The sequence below is a fragment of the Suricata suricatta genome, chromosome 6 (assembly GCF_006229205.1).
Source record: "Suricata suricatta isolate VVHF042 chromosome 6, meerkat_22Aug2017_6uvM2_HiC, whole genome shotgun sequence".
Taxonomy (NCBI): domain Eukaryota; kingdom Metazoa; phylum Chordata; class Mammalia; order Carnivora; family Herpestidae; genus Suricata; species Suricata suricatta.
In genome coordinates, this window is record NC_043705.1 from 45,970,474 (window position 1) to 45,985,996 (window position 15,523).

The 15,523-nt window shown below is 36.6% G+C and overlaps 1 protein-coding gene across 1 annotated transcript in view; it reads right to left on the bottom strand.

Moving 5' to 3' along the window:
• Positions 1-15,523, bottom strand: part of ADAMTS6 (ADAM metallopeptidase with thrombospondin type 1 motif 6) — a 265,952-nt gene that overhangs the window by 249,192 nt on the left and 1,237 nt on the right. Inside the window, exons 2-3 of the mRNA XM_029942319.1 lie at positions 14,135-14,499; positions 7,269-7,437 (exon numbers count right to left, since the gene is read on the bottom strand). Coding sequence (XP_029798179.1) covers positions 7,269-7,437; positions 14,135-14,499 — 534 coding nt within the window. The remainder of the gene's footprint in view (positions 1-7,268; positions 7,438-14,134; positions 14,500-15,523) is intronic.

Below are 15,523 nucleotides of genomic sequence, written 5' to 3' on the forward strand. Positions count from 1 at the left end.
TCTCCCTCTGACCCTCCTCTGCTCACGCTGTCTCTCTCTGTCTCTCAAAAAAAAAAAAAAGTATATATATATATATATATATATATATATATATAAAGTAAGATGCTTTTATTAAACTTTCTTAATTAGAGCATTCTACTGCCCTAGAAATCTCAATGCTTTTTTTGAAGGTTTATTTATTTATTCTGAGAGAGAGAAGAAATGAATGTAAGTGGGGGAGGGGCAGCAAGAGAGGAAAAAAGAATCCTAAGCAGCTCAGCACTGTCAGGGCAGAGCCCCACTCGGGGCTTCATCTAATGAATCACGAGATCATGACCTGAGCTGAAATCAAGAATCAGTTGCTTATATGACTGAGTCACACAGGCACCCCTAAAAATCTCAATTCTCAAAGACTGTAAATTTTTTTTTCATTCAATTTTGTGGTATATAACTATTTATACTGACAGAGTACCCAGAGTTTTTCTCTTCTAAAATCTAAAGGTAAATGGCATTAGAATGAGAGGTGAAAGATTATGTTTCCAGCATGACTTGCTTTAAACCACATTTTACTGTGGATTACAGTTTAATCCTTTGTTTTCTAGATATTTGGTCCTTCAGTACACAGGTAAGCTTTAGCACTATAGTATCTGGAAACACTTGACTCATTTATATTCATCTGTATTTAATAAACTTGAAGAGGTACAGGTCCTCTGCATACTTCACTTTCACATCTGTCTGTTGAATAAGAAGTCTTTCTAACATCTATTTACTGAAAAATTTAGTGAAGAATATCAGATAAAGTTATATAATATGCTTGACAGAAACTGGCAGTATTTCCTATTATTTTTCTAATTTCTTTAGCCTTTGCCTTTTAAAATTACTTCGAGGGGCGCCTGGGTGGCTCAGTCGGTTAGGTCTCCGACTTCGGCTCAGGTCAGATCTCACGTTCGTGGGTTCGAGCCCCGTGTCAGGCTCTTTGCTGACAGCTAGCTAAGAGCCTGGAGCCTGCTTCTGGTTCTGCGTCTCCTTCTCTCTCTGACCCTCCCCCTCTCATGGTCTGTCTCTCTCTATATCAAAAATAAATAAAACATTAAAAAAATTTTTTTACATTACTTTGATAAAAGTTATAAATTTTAAGAAGTAAGAGATGGGAATGACTATGACAAATATCAGTAAAATATTTTTGAAACATATAAATTAGATAAGCACTTTTATTCCTAAAGGTCAAGAGAGGCGGAGACATATTAATTCTTATTTCAAAAGTATGACTTCCAGGGGCACCTGGGTGGCTTAGTTGGTTACCCTTCCAACTCTTGATTTTGGCTCAGGTCATGACCTGATGGTTAGTGAGCTGGAGGCCTGCACTGGACTCTATGCTAATGGCACAGAGCCTCTTAGAAGCCTCTCTCTCCCTCTTTCTCTGTCCTTCCCCTGCTCCACACATTCTCTCTCTCTCTCCCCCCAAATTAATAAACAAACATGAAAACAATGTATAACTTCCAGACAACCAATAAGTACTCCCCTATTTCTAGAGAGACCCTTAAGGTGACCACCATGACTTCTTATCGTTCACACTTTGTGTGCTCTCTTCCCCTTTAGTGTGGATGGGACCTGTAACTTGCTTCTAAACATTATAATACAGCAAAGATAACGGGATGTACATGATTCTATATCAATGAGTACATAATTATGTTACATAATACTGTAGCATTTTTCTTCCTAGAGTCTATCCCTTGCTGGCTTAGAGGAAGAAAGCAACCAAGTTGGTGAACTATACATGGCAAGGAACTACAGACAGTCTCTGGCAGACAACCAGCCCCTAACTAAAGTTTTCAGTCTTATAAAGCAATGAACTGAATGCTGCCAACAACCATGGGAATAGAAAGGTAGATTCCTCCCCAGTCTAGGCTCCAGATGAGAACCCAGTACTAAGGCTAAGATGATAATTCATTCACGTACAACTTCTGTCCACAGCAACTGTGAGATACTAAAAGCATATTTAGTATGAGCCACTGAGTTTGTAATAGTATTGTGCTGAAATGGTCAAAATCCTTTCTGCATTAACATAATTCCAACTTCTTTTGCTCAGTCTTCCATGATCATGTATTCAAATCATGACTTGTTTTTCCTTTCTCTGGATGGACAGCCTAAATATCTAACTATAGGATTTAATTTCCATTATTTTGATCATTTTCACTTTTCCAATTCATTCAATTTCTCCTTATATTTATTTCAAGTATTAAGAAAAGAATTAGATAATACTGGGTAAAATAAACACAGCAACAGTGTTTCTTATTAGATAGCAATCAGTATAAGGTGCTGCTATGATCATTTTCATAAATTTCAGACTTATATTATTAGTGTGCTTATCACTCCATCGGATAAATGTATATATAATGCCTTTGATGGACATTCTTTTTTTAGTTTATTTATTTATTTTGATAGAGAGTGGGTACAAGTGGAACAGGGCAGAAATAGAGGGAGAGAGAGAGAATCCCAAGCAGACTCTACAAGACCAGCACACCGCCTGACTCAGGGCTCGAACTCATGAACCATGAGATCATGACCTGAGCTGAAGTTGGACACACTACTCACTGAGCCACCCAGTACATTCGTAAATGGAAAGAATGTTATGCACAAAAAAATTTATAGGCTGATGAATGAATGAATACAACTGAGATACCTGGTTTCATTTCATTGACCTGCTTTATTTTTCAATAAAAGCACTTCTTAATAGTTGGCTATGTATTTGTCTCCTTGATTGCTTTTTTAGTTAACTGTCTCTATTCACTAGAATACAAGCTTCATGGGAGTAGAAACTTTTCCTGTTTTATTTATTGCTGCAACCCCAACATCTAGAATAGACTGACACATACATGCTAAATGAATATTTATCTAAAAAAAGCGTAAGTAAACCATGCATATTTAGAGACATAATAATATCTATGTCAATGGATAATGAGAGCATTCAGTTATCCCTGGGTAATGGTAAACGTGCAACCTTTATTTCCTTATTTTTCTTTTTACCCTGTAGCTACTAAATTCTTCCAAAAAACAGGTACTTTTCATAAATTTTTAAAAATTGATAACCTAATCCGGGTGCCTGGGTGGCTCAGCTGGTGAAGCTTCTGACTTTGGCTCGTGCCATGGTCCCACGGTTTGTGAGTTCAAGCCCCGCCTTGGGCTCTATGATGACAGCTTGGAGCCTGGAGCCTGCTTCAGATTCTGTGTCTCCCTCTCTCTCTGCCCCTCCCTTGCTCATGCCCTGTCTCTCTCTTTCCCAAAAATAAATAACCATTAAAAAATAAAAAAACAGGGGCACCGGGGTGGCTCAGTTGGTTAAGCATTTGGCTTCAGCTCAGGTCATGATCTCACAGTTCGTGGGTTCAAGCCCCGGGTTGGGCTCTGTGCTGACAGCTAGCTCAGAGCCTGAGGCCTGCTTCAGATTCTGTATCTCCCTCTCTCTCTGACTCTCCCCTGCTCGTGCCGTCTCTCTCTGTCTCTCAAAAATAAATAAATAACATTTAAAAAAATTAAAAAATAAATAAAACGGTAAAAAAAATTTTAATAAAAAATAAATTGATAGCATAATCTAATTGGAATGGGAAAGTTTATATATGAATATAAGATAAATATACCCACTTCCAAAAGGGTTTTTCTATCTAATATTTTGATACAAAATTGAGTTCCCAATAACCAGTTAATTGGCAATTAACACCCCTAAATACACATGTCATTTGAATTATGCTGTCAAAATAGTATCAGAATTATGATCAGTTCTTAACTAGACATATCTCAAACTCATTAAACACAAAATACTTTTTTTCTAGTGATATTTGTGTGGAACTTAGAAAACTACTATAATTTTTTCCACTCATGGGAAGCCAGTGAAGTGTTTGAAGGTATATAATAAAACCAGATTTAAAAGATAGCACACTAAAGACAGAAAAACAAACCTGAAGACAGGTAGACCAGTTAGAAAGTCATTATAGTGGTGTAGGCAAGAGATATAAGGAGTCAGAACTAAATGGACTGGTGTTAAAGGTAAAAGAAATGACCAGTGAATAGATTAAAAGTGAGGAAATAATTAAAGTAATCCATTCAAGATTTTTCAGTTATTCAAGAATATCTCATTGACTTGTTTCATTTTTTGCTAGTAGCACAGTAATCCAGGGGTAGACACTGTGGAAGAAAAAAATCTTCCCCCAAAGGGGCAGAATTATATGATGGCAATAAGAGTGGATTTGACTAGTGCCCAAACCTTTGAAAAAGAAGGATCTGCCCCAGCAAGGCCAGTGAATATTAAGATAGGCATTTCAAAAGAGGATAATTTGAATATCTAAGGGTTAAGAGATATTTTTCAAAATATTATGAAATCTTTAAGTACTTTTGCAAAAAGTGATCTCTATGATTATAAAGTAAAGCATGTCATGTTATAGCAAAAGTGATGGGAAAATTATTTCACAATAAACAACTAAATATTTGAATCCTAGTTTTTCAAGAATTTATATATAGTTGTACTTATAGCCTAAGTTTTACTAAATTTAAGAAAAATTATTTCCATAATGTTTAGTTTCATTACTCAATGAATTTTTTTCAGTGTCTCCTATGAAATTTTATTTCATGTTTGAAATGGATTCACTTTAAGTCGCCTTTTTCTACTACCAATTATTCTTCAAGAAGGACCTTCTAGAGATTACTCATGAAGAGAATATGCAGAAGGAGAACAGTCAGTTGAAGAAAGAACTCCAAAGAACACTTATATTTGAAGAAGAAGGAGGCCAAGAAGTATATGGATATAAACTAAAGAGTGATGCATCCACTAATTCATAAGATAACCCATTTTCTTTCATATAAACCTACTTTTTGAACCCATCCCATTTTTTTTCCTAAAATCACTTGTTGACAAACTTATCTTTATACTAAACTAAAACCTGCTTCTGAAATACTCTACCCCTACACAGAACAAATCTAACCTTTTTTTTTTTTTTTAAGATTTTAAGTAATCCCTATACCACACTTGATCTTAGCCAAAAGGCTGAGAAGCAATAGTAATCCCTATACCCAGCGTGGGACTTGAATTCACCACCCGAGAACAAGAATCGTGCACACTCCATTAACAGAGCCAGCCAAGCACTCTTAATCTTTTTTGTTTTCTTAATATAAAAGCTCTCTATATGCTAGCAATAGTCATCTCAATAATAATGATAGCTACAATTACAGTGAGCAACTAATGTGTGCTGAAAGGAGTACTCAAAGAGGTAGGGCCATTTGTCCAAAGCTAGAAAAAGCCTGAATTCTTTCTACTATGTTAAGCTATATCCTCTATTCTGTAAGTTTTCTAATCTTTAGACTAAAGAGCCTCCTAACTCCTTACCTCTAGCCTTGCTCGTCTCTCATGCAGTCTCCATAGGACTGCCAGGATTAACATTTCTAACACCCAAATCTGATCACGTGATCCCTTCTGCTTAACATCTTTCAATGGGTTTCTATCACACTTAGGATAAACAAACTCTTTAACATGGTTTACAAGCCCTTTGTGTCTTGGCCCTTCTTGTCACTTCTGTTTCATCTCTCATGGCCACTTCTCTCTCACCCAGTGTGAAATTCACTCCTATCCTTGCAGCCAGAGTCTAATATGTATCCTGTTATAGGAAATGGTAACGACTGCAATGTAACATTTTGTTCAGAATCTTTGTAAACTCTGTTTCCTCTATATGGAACACTCTACCCATGTTTGCTCCAATTCTGCACAGCTACCTCTTCCTCCCTCAGGACTAAGCTTAGAAGTCACTACCTCCATGAAGCCTTTTTTGACCACTAATGTCCCTGCTATGTGTTTCTTTCTTTTTCTTTTACGCCATTTCTTCAATTTTATTTTTTTATGTTTATTTATTTATTTTTAGAGAGAGAGCGTGTCATGTGAGCACAAGGGGGTAGGGGCAGAGAAAGAGGAAAAGAGAGAGAATCCCAATCAGGCTCCATGCTTTGCAATGCAGGGGTTGATCTTACCACCACAAGATCATGGTCTGAGCTGAAATCAAGAGTTGGACACTTAATCAACAGAGCCATCTAGGCAACCCCCTGATATGTATTTCAACAGTACCCTAACTACCACTGTCTTTGAATACTACCTTAAGATTCTTCATTTAAAAAAAGAATTTTTTTTGGTTAACATTTATTTATTATTGAGAGACAGAGCATGAGCAAGGGAGCAGAGAGAGGAGGAGACAGAGAATTCAAAGAGGCTCCAGGCTCTGAGCTCTCAGCACAGAGCCCAATGTGGGGCTCAAAGCCACAAGCGGTGAGATCATGACCCAAGCCAAAATCAGATGCTCAACTGACTGAGCCACCCAGGCACTGCAATATTCTTCAAATCTTATTCAAGTGTCTAGAGTCTTGCAATTAGCATAAAAATATGAGGCTACACAGGGGCACCTAGGTGGCACAGGTGGTTGAGCATCTGACTCTTGATTTCAGCTCATATCATGATCCCAGGGTCACGGGATCGAGCCCGGTTGATTCATGCTTAGCACAGAGCCTGCTTGGGATTCATTCTCATTCTTTCTCTCTTAGATACGTAGGTAGGTAGGTAGGTAGGTAGGTAGACAGATAGATAGATAATAAGGCTAACCAAACAGCACAAAACATTATGGAATACCTGTGTGAAAATTATAACTATTTCCTGGATAAAACAGGGTGGGATTTTCCCCCTTCAAAGAAAAAATAATTTTACACAGACTTATATTTTAAGGACTTCTCAAAGAACTTCCAAAATTGACTTAAAACTATTGATAGGTAATACCTTTCTTTTCCCCACTGAAAAGGAAGTGGGTTTTGTTTTGTTTTTTATTTGTTTGGTTTTGCTTTTTTTACTGAAGTATAATTGACATGGTTTATCAGTTTCAGGTGTACAATAAAATGATTCAACAATTCTATACATTACTCGGTGCTCAAGATTGGTCAACTCTTAATCCCCTTTATCTGCTTTACTCATCCCCACACCCGCCTCCCCTCTGGCAATCACCAGTTTATTCTCTATATTTAAGAGTCTGGTTTTCTGTTTGTGTCTTTCTTTTCTTCCTAGCTTTGTTTCTTAAATTCCAAATATGAGTGAAATCCTATGGCATTTGGATAAGTGACATCTTTTAAAAAGACTCTGGGCATTATCATTCTAATTGCTCAAATCCCTGTTGACCTTTACTATTAACCTTACTTACCATAGTGTCAGAAGAAAGAGAGTGGCAATACAATACAATACATTTTGTAAAAACCACACACTCACTCACCTGAAACCCCACAATGAGAGTGATCATACAGATGTCGTTGCTGCAGGGTAGACTTTTTATAAATAACATGAGGATGGCCATTTTCATAACTGAAATGTTTGGAATCCTCTGTGGTGTTCTTTAATGGTTCAATAAAATATTCTTCATCTTCTGTAGCAATAACACCATGCTAAAAGAAAAAGAAAGGAAGAATTTACCAGGAAGGATCATTTTAAATATTAATTATCATTATCAAGAGTCAAAATAATTTGATACCTCTCTAGAAAGAGGTTACAATGCATGCTAATAAAAATTTAGAGGATTATCTGTACCTATTAATTTATCTGTATTTCAAAAAGGATGTTTAAATTCTTCTACATGCTATGCACATGCCTTGTACTAAGCATGACACATACATTTCCTCCAATCATCCCCAAAACTCTGTAAGGTAGAAGAGACTTCTATGTATTAACTAAGACTTGTTTCCCTTCCAAATTGTGCGTACTCCTTAACTACATCTTCTATGTTCAGGTATAGCTCTGTAATTGAGTTTTGGCCAATGGTAAATGGGCAGAATACTACACACCACTTTTAAGCCCAGCCCCTGAAAACTTTCCCTAGGAGAATTCTCTACTCTTCCAGAAAAACTACCTACAGAAGGCAGAAGCTGAAAGAGAAGCAATCTGGGTCACTGAGTGACTTCATGGAAAATTGTCCAACGTAAACACCAAGATAAGGGAAAAATTAATTTCTATTGTGATAAACTATTGACATTTTAAGGTTTATGTTACACCAATTAATATGTACTCAAGTGATATACATCCTATATATCCCCATTTTGCAGACAAAGGAACAGCCTCAGAGGTTAAGAACTTCCCCAGCATTATAAAGAGATAAATGAAGGAGCTGCAATTCACAGAAGCTCTGCTCTTATTCCTTTGACATACTCCTTACACCTATTTATGTAGCCAAGTCCAACAGAACTCAACCATAGCTCCTTTTTAAAACTTTCTCTGGCCCAAATGAAGTAGCAGCACCCTTCTCTAAGCTCCAACAGAGCTTATTATTGGTATCATTTATTTTTAATTAATTAATTCCACACTTCCTTGCTACATATCAAGTCTTGAAGCTGTATTTAAATTTGGTATAACTTTTCTACTGCATATTTTATCTTCTCAACTGTACTACTTGCTTTTTGAAGTCAAGGGTTGTGTCTCATAATTCTTTGTATCACTTATTGCCATAGAAAGCATCTCCTATGTAGTATGAATACCAAATAAAAGTTGGCTGATTAAAAGAAATGAGATAGAAAAAGTTATCTGCTTTAGAAGTAAGAACTTCCATAATGGTCCAGTAGTGTTTTCTTATTTATGACACCTGTGAGGACTGCTCTTAATCCAACTAATTTATCCTGTAACACTGGATAAAACACAAACTTTCTGGGTGTATTTCCTCAGCTAGAAAAATGAAAGGGTTGGTGTAAATTAGTGGTTTTAAAACAGCACTCTGGGGAGCCCTAAGGGTTTCAGGGAAGTGCCCTCAGGGAATTGTCCCAGACAACAAAGGGAGACACATAGGGCTTGGATTCCTGGGCTCAGCAATCAGCTGTGCTTTTATTAATCTGTATAGTATGTTTCCACATAACATTTCATTTGAGAAAAGGATTTTGCTGTCTGAAAAAGAAAAAGCTGGAAATCTCTGGTCTAGATAATGTCAAATGAACCTCTGAATCTAAATCTCTATGATTCTGTTTAGGGAAATTCATGTAAAGTACCACATGCTTGGAAAGAAAGATAAGACATAATCAGAAGTGCTCTAACTTATAGATGAAGTTGGCAGGCACCTACATGAAATGAGCTAAGGAATGCAAAAAATAAAGAAGCAGCACTTAACTTACTTCACGTTATTTTCACCATCGTTGGTTTACTCTAAGAGTATTAGTACCTAAATTAAGTATAAATACTGACAGGCATAACATAATATGTTATGCTAACAAACTCTAATACCTGAGCATGATTAACAATGTGGTAGCAAACTGAGCAAGCATGGTTCCTGCAGAAAAGAGGGCATGTTTAAGCAGTTTTGATGAAGAGAAGTGTAAGAAGTGGGGTCGAGAGTACTCCCCAGAAAGGGTAGAGCACTAAAGTAATATCATGCTAACCTGTGGGGAGAAGCATGTTGAAAGGTCCCAAACAAGAAGTTCAGGATGCTGGGGAAAAACAGTCAGAAGCCTGGTAAGTAAACAAAATCTCTAGTTTCAAGAATGGAAAGACTCTGGAAAAAAATCCAGAGACTCCGTGTTACATACTCTGGGAGATGTTTATACTCACTATCTCATTTAATCTTAATAGCTCTCTGAAGTAAGTACTACTATCAGCTCTACTTTGCAGATGAGAAAGAAACAGAACAAAGTTAAGTAACCAACTCATTCAATTTACTTGGGTGCTTGGATTCTTAGCCACTATATTATAATCCCCTTATCCTCTGAGGTTTTTTTTTTTTTAACATTTATTTATTTTTGAGAGACAGAGAGAGACAGACCATGAGCAGGGGAGGGGCAGAGAGAGAGTGATACAGAGCATCAGAAGCAAGCTCCAGGCTCTGAGCTGCCAGCACAGAGCCTGACATGGAGCTTGAACCCACAAACTGTGAGATCATGACCTGAGCTGAAGTTGGAAGCTCAACCAATTGAGCCACCCTGGCGCCCCTTGTTGTTTCTGACTTTACTTTTTCTTTATTTCACCAAAGATGTTCTGAGTACCTATCACATAAGCAAGTGGGAGGAGCTTGGTGGGAGGAGCTAGACAAATTCATTCACCAGATGAATGATCAATCTGGTAGTGTTAAATGTTAAGAAAAAATTAAGCAGTGTAAGAATACAGAAAGCAATCAGAGTGAAGGAGGTATATAAACTGTTTAAGATGGTCAAAGACTTCTTCTTTAATAAGGTGATATTTGGACAGAAACCTAAACAAAATTGAAGGAGCAAGTTAAACAGATCAGACAATGGGAATGGCAAACACAAAGGCAATAGGGTATAAGCATGCATACAGAATATAGCAAAGAGCTACAGAGATTAAAGGGAAGAAAGGGAAAATGATTATGAACTTAGAAAGGTGTTTGAGGGTAGAAGATGGAGGACCTGAGTTAAGTGGGAGTCCCAGTAATCTGTGCATGCCTAGCAAGAGCCCTGCTCTCACATCCCTCAGCATCCCCACTCACCCCTACACTGTCTGCTTCAGGACATCAGGATGAATATCATCATTCCCCCTCTTTTCCTGACATGCCAGACCCTACAAGAAGCCTAAGACCCAACCCCTGGATTCTAGTCCCCATATAGTTATGTGCATCATGTTTTCAGATTCCATCTCCTACTTCTTCCCTTTCACCATTTACAACACATCCACTGTCCCCTGTGGAACATGCTCAGCCGCATTTGTGAATGTTCATTTCTTTTTGCTCAAACACGTGAATCTCTCTAAGTGACACTCTTTCTTCCCTGCAATCCTCTACTTTCTCTCCTACCTGCCTCCTACTGGACTTGGAGTTAGTGTAAGTGTCCTTGTGATTCACTGTCATTTCTAAACAATCATTGCTCTCGTCCCCCTCCAAAACAAAAACAAAACACAAAACCCCTCACCAGCTTCCAATCTCATGCCATCTCCTTCTCTCTCCAATAAGTGTAGTTATCTAATTACTGACCCATAGTCACTTTCCTCATTTCTTGAAGATTTTAACTTCTGGATCAGTCACTCTCTGCAATACCATTCCTGAAATAATTATTGATTTCAGTATCTTAATTCACCAGTTCTTAAACAGTTCCGTGTGTGTGGCCCAGATCACTTTAGAGGTCCAGTGGGGGCAAAGCCTATGTAGGGACTACTCCTCAGAATAATAATGTAAGTTAAGAAAAAAATACATAGGATTATAAAGAAAACCAGTTGTAGTAGAATACCATTATCAAAATACTGTTAAAATGTAATAGGGGTGCCTGGGTGGCTCAGTCGGTTAAGCATCTGACTTCTGCTCAGGTCATGATCTCACGGTTCATGGGCTCGAGCCCTGCATCGGGCTGTGTGCTGACAGCTCAGAGCCTGGAGCCTGTTTCAGATTCTGTGTCTCCCTCTCTCATTCTGCCCCTGCCCACTCATACTCTGTTTCTCTCTGTCTCAAAAATAAACAAACTATATAAAAAAAATTTTTTTAATGTTTATAGAACTATACATGGTTTTCTGTAAGACTTTAAATAAGAAGATATGTAGTGCATCTAATGTCTATCATAATTTTGTATAGTGGTTAACATAAATAATACTCTAAAGAACCTGCAAAATCTATAACATGATATGAAAATATCTATAATTTTTATTGGGGTGAGCTATTACTTTATTGGTTTGTTACCAATTGTTCACAATTGAAGGAAATGTTACATTTCAGTGAAGAATTAGTAAACATAAAGATGCCATTTTTTCCCAGTGCAGTCCAGTTCAGAAACCCCCTGAAATCCATTTATGGAACCCAGGTTAAGGACTACTGACAGACATGATCTATTCAACCTCTTCTCTCTCAATTCCTTGAACTGTTCTCCATCAAATATCTTGTCATTCACTTTATTTTAGGCACTCAGACACACAGTCCAACCCTAAACTTCAGTATTTTCAATACCTACAACCCTGACAAAAATCTCAATTTCAAGTATCCCATCCTTCTGGCTTTCCAGCACTGTCCCTCTAATATCTCAGCTCCAAAAGAGAGTCCTTTCACGCCCACCTGGATCCAGTGATCCTACCACCTTTTCATTATACTCCATCTACTAAATGTCCTCATTTGCCTCCTAATCCATCCTCAGTTCCACCTTCAGTTCTCTTTCCCTATCCTCCCTTATCAGAAGTTATTTGGCTATACCACAACTCTGATTAGATCTGTTTTGCTACTCTGGGCCTGCAACCCAGCAACTTCATTTGGCCACTGAAAAATACATCAAGATGCTGATTAGTCTCACTTTAAATTCATAACCATAATTTCAACTGCACTCTTAATGCTTCAAGACAATTATACTGTTTCTCTAATATACTCAGTATCCTGCTCACCTGGATAAATATGCTATACTTTCTTGTCTCCTCTTATTTCACTAATACCTCATCTAAACATACCTCCACTAAACATCATACAACCTCCTGCAAACTGCTACAACACAAATACCCACCTGCCTGCAACTCTTGTCCATATAATCTATTTTATTTACTCTTATATGGATGAACTGTCTACTCTCGTAGCTAAGGTCAGTGATTCTATTTATGATTCTATCCCTTCTCCGCTATCAAGGATATCACTAGAGAAATTTTCCTTCTCGCCACATAATCATTCCCATCTTTATCAAACAAAATGAAACCTCCTCTGACCTCACTCATACTTGTAGCAAATGATCATTTATGTTTCCTAAAGCCTTTAAAATAATATATATGTTCTCTTTTCTCTATTTTCCAAATGCTACCATGACTTCAGCACTGCTTTTGTCAAGGTCACCAACAACCTTCTCATTTGATTTAAAATGTAACATAATATAAAAGAAGCATGAAGGTGGGAGTTACTAAGTTTGGTGGGTAAAAGTGTGAGGAAGAAGAAGATATTTACATAGTTTCAAAGTATCTGCTCAAAAATTCCTTTTTAGTCACCAAAGAGAAAATAGTAACTTCAGTAGACAAACCTGGCAGACCACATCTTAAGTAATCAAAGTTAGTCAACATAGACCATGTGGTTTCAATAGGAAGCAAAGTAAAACAAAAAGGTGTTAACAAATAAAAAAAGAACAAGAGATGGAAAATCTTACTAAAGGATGAAGAATAGATGGGCGACACTCTGCTATCCCCTCAAATGTAGAAGAATTTCCATTTTCAACTTTACCCTCCTTTTTGACTCATCAAACATCATCTTTTACAATTTCACGGTCACTTAATGACTCTCAAATTACTTGTTTCCAGAATTAAATTCTTTCCTAAATCTAGACATCTTTAACCCTATTTCTTCAGATTCCTCACAGTTACTATACCACACTCCTCTCCAATCTAGCATTCTAGTGGCATTCCTTTCTTAATTAGTACAATTCATATACCATTATCAAAAAAAGAAGCCTGTGCCATCTTCAGTTACTGTCTCTCCTTCATCCCATACCCAGTTCAATTCTACCTCAACTTTTAAACATATTATTAAAAACCTACTATGTACTATATGTCTTATTAGGGACCATACTAACGTATGTAAAGTAAACATTAGTAAGACACAAATCCTCTACATTTTCTCTCCAAAATGTGGTTTAAATTCATTCTTCGCTGTGTATTCCCAGGGGCACAGTCCTTGCATGGACCTTCATTACCTTTTCTATGTCTCAACTCCCCTCCACATCCCCATTACTCTCTGCCCACATGTCTCCCAATGGAGTCAGTTTTGTCTTTTTTCTAAATCTCAGATTGGTTTATTTTACCATGCTGTTAAAACTACAAGTGGTATAATTAGTGTTAATGCCAAACACAGAGAGCAGTGTTGATGACTAGGAACAGTATTTTTCTATCACATTTAATAGCAAGTTTCAATTTAATATATGAAAAGTTTCAAAACAGACTTATTTTGGATAGTACGCTGTTATGTACTCAATTCATTTTTACAAATAATTTAGGGTTTTAGAAATTGTCCTGACTTTGAAAGGGCAATGCAAACATTACCAAAAGGACTATAAAAAGCAAAGGTAGCAGAAATAACAACAACAACAACAACAAAGTAGACTGTTACCTTCCCTACTTAAACTACCTCTATATATTATTAATCTGAGAAAAGACATTTACATTGTAAATTTATTTCCCCATCAGAAACTAAAAATTATAACATCTACTTACCAACCCAATACAGTTGCTTAAAGCCACTTTAGTTGTACTACGTTGATCTTGCAAGTATCCTGTGTAATGACAGTTGTCTAAAAAATCATGTTTCCACTGGGGTCCATCTTTCCCCCAATATTCTACTGTAAAATGTTTGGACACAAAATCTGTGTTGAGAGTCAAGTTTAGGTGAAAGTGCTTGCCATAGGCTGAAAGTTTAAAAAATAACTTAGATACTGCCTGTTGTGGATCGATAGGATCCATACTCCGTCTTCTTCTGGAGTGTTGATCATTTTTCACAGTAAAGCTGAGAAAAGCTCCATTTTGATCAACCCTTATTGGAATAGTTAGCTGGTAGTGTTCTAGGTAAGTCAGGAATTCCTCTTTGTAATCACAAGGCAGAGAATCCAGAAAAAACACATAGAAGAAAAGAAAATTTAACAGAACAAAGTAGCAGTATAAACAACAAAATTTATATCAGTTAAAATTATGCATCATTATGCGTGAGTGCTATGAACAAAAACTGTCATTAAACAAGACGAAGTTTAAAATCTAATGATGAATTAAGTTCCATTTATTCCTCAAAATAACATCATATTAAAATTAGTTTGAAAGACTATTTTTCTTGTTCTATTTATTTTTAATGGATTCTAAAAGCTAAATTCTACAGGAAATATGAAATTTTATATTGAAATAAAAAAGTGAAACGTTCACATATTTAAAAGAACAGAATTTAGTTCAGATAAAATGTTTGTGAAAGCTATCCAAAAGAGTTAATATTGAATTTCTACAGCCCTGTAGATTTTTTTTTAATCATCAGTTGTAAAATACAGAAGCCACTCTGGGGAACAAGCCTGGCAGTTACTCAGAAGGTTGAACATGGAACTACCATCTGACCTAGCAATTCCACTCCTAGGTATTTACCCAAGTGAAAAGAAAAAAATATCCACACAAAAACCTGTACATGACTGTTCATAGCAACATTATTCATAATAGCCAAAAGGGAAAAATAACCTGACTGTTCATCAGTTGATGAATGAATAAATAAAATGAGGTATATTCACACAATGGGATATTATTCCATACTGTACTGATAAATAGTATGACATGAATGAACGTTCATAATAACTGCCTTTGTTATCAAAGTTCATTATCTAACATTCTAAAACATTATGCTAAGCAAAAGGGACCAAATCACAAAAGACCACATATTATAAAATTTCTTTTGTATGAAGGATTCAGAATAGTAAAATCTCTAGAGACAGAAGTACATTAGAGGCTGCTTAGGGCTGGGGTGCAGAGTGCTTTGGAGAGAGTTTGGGAATTGCTGCTAATGGAACAGGGTTTCTTTTGGGGTGTTGAAAATATTCTAAAATTAATTGTGGTAAAATTGATTGATTCTAAATT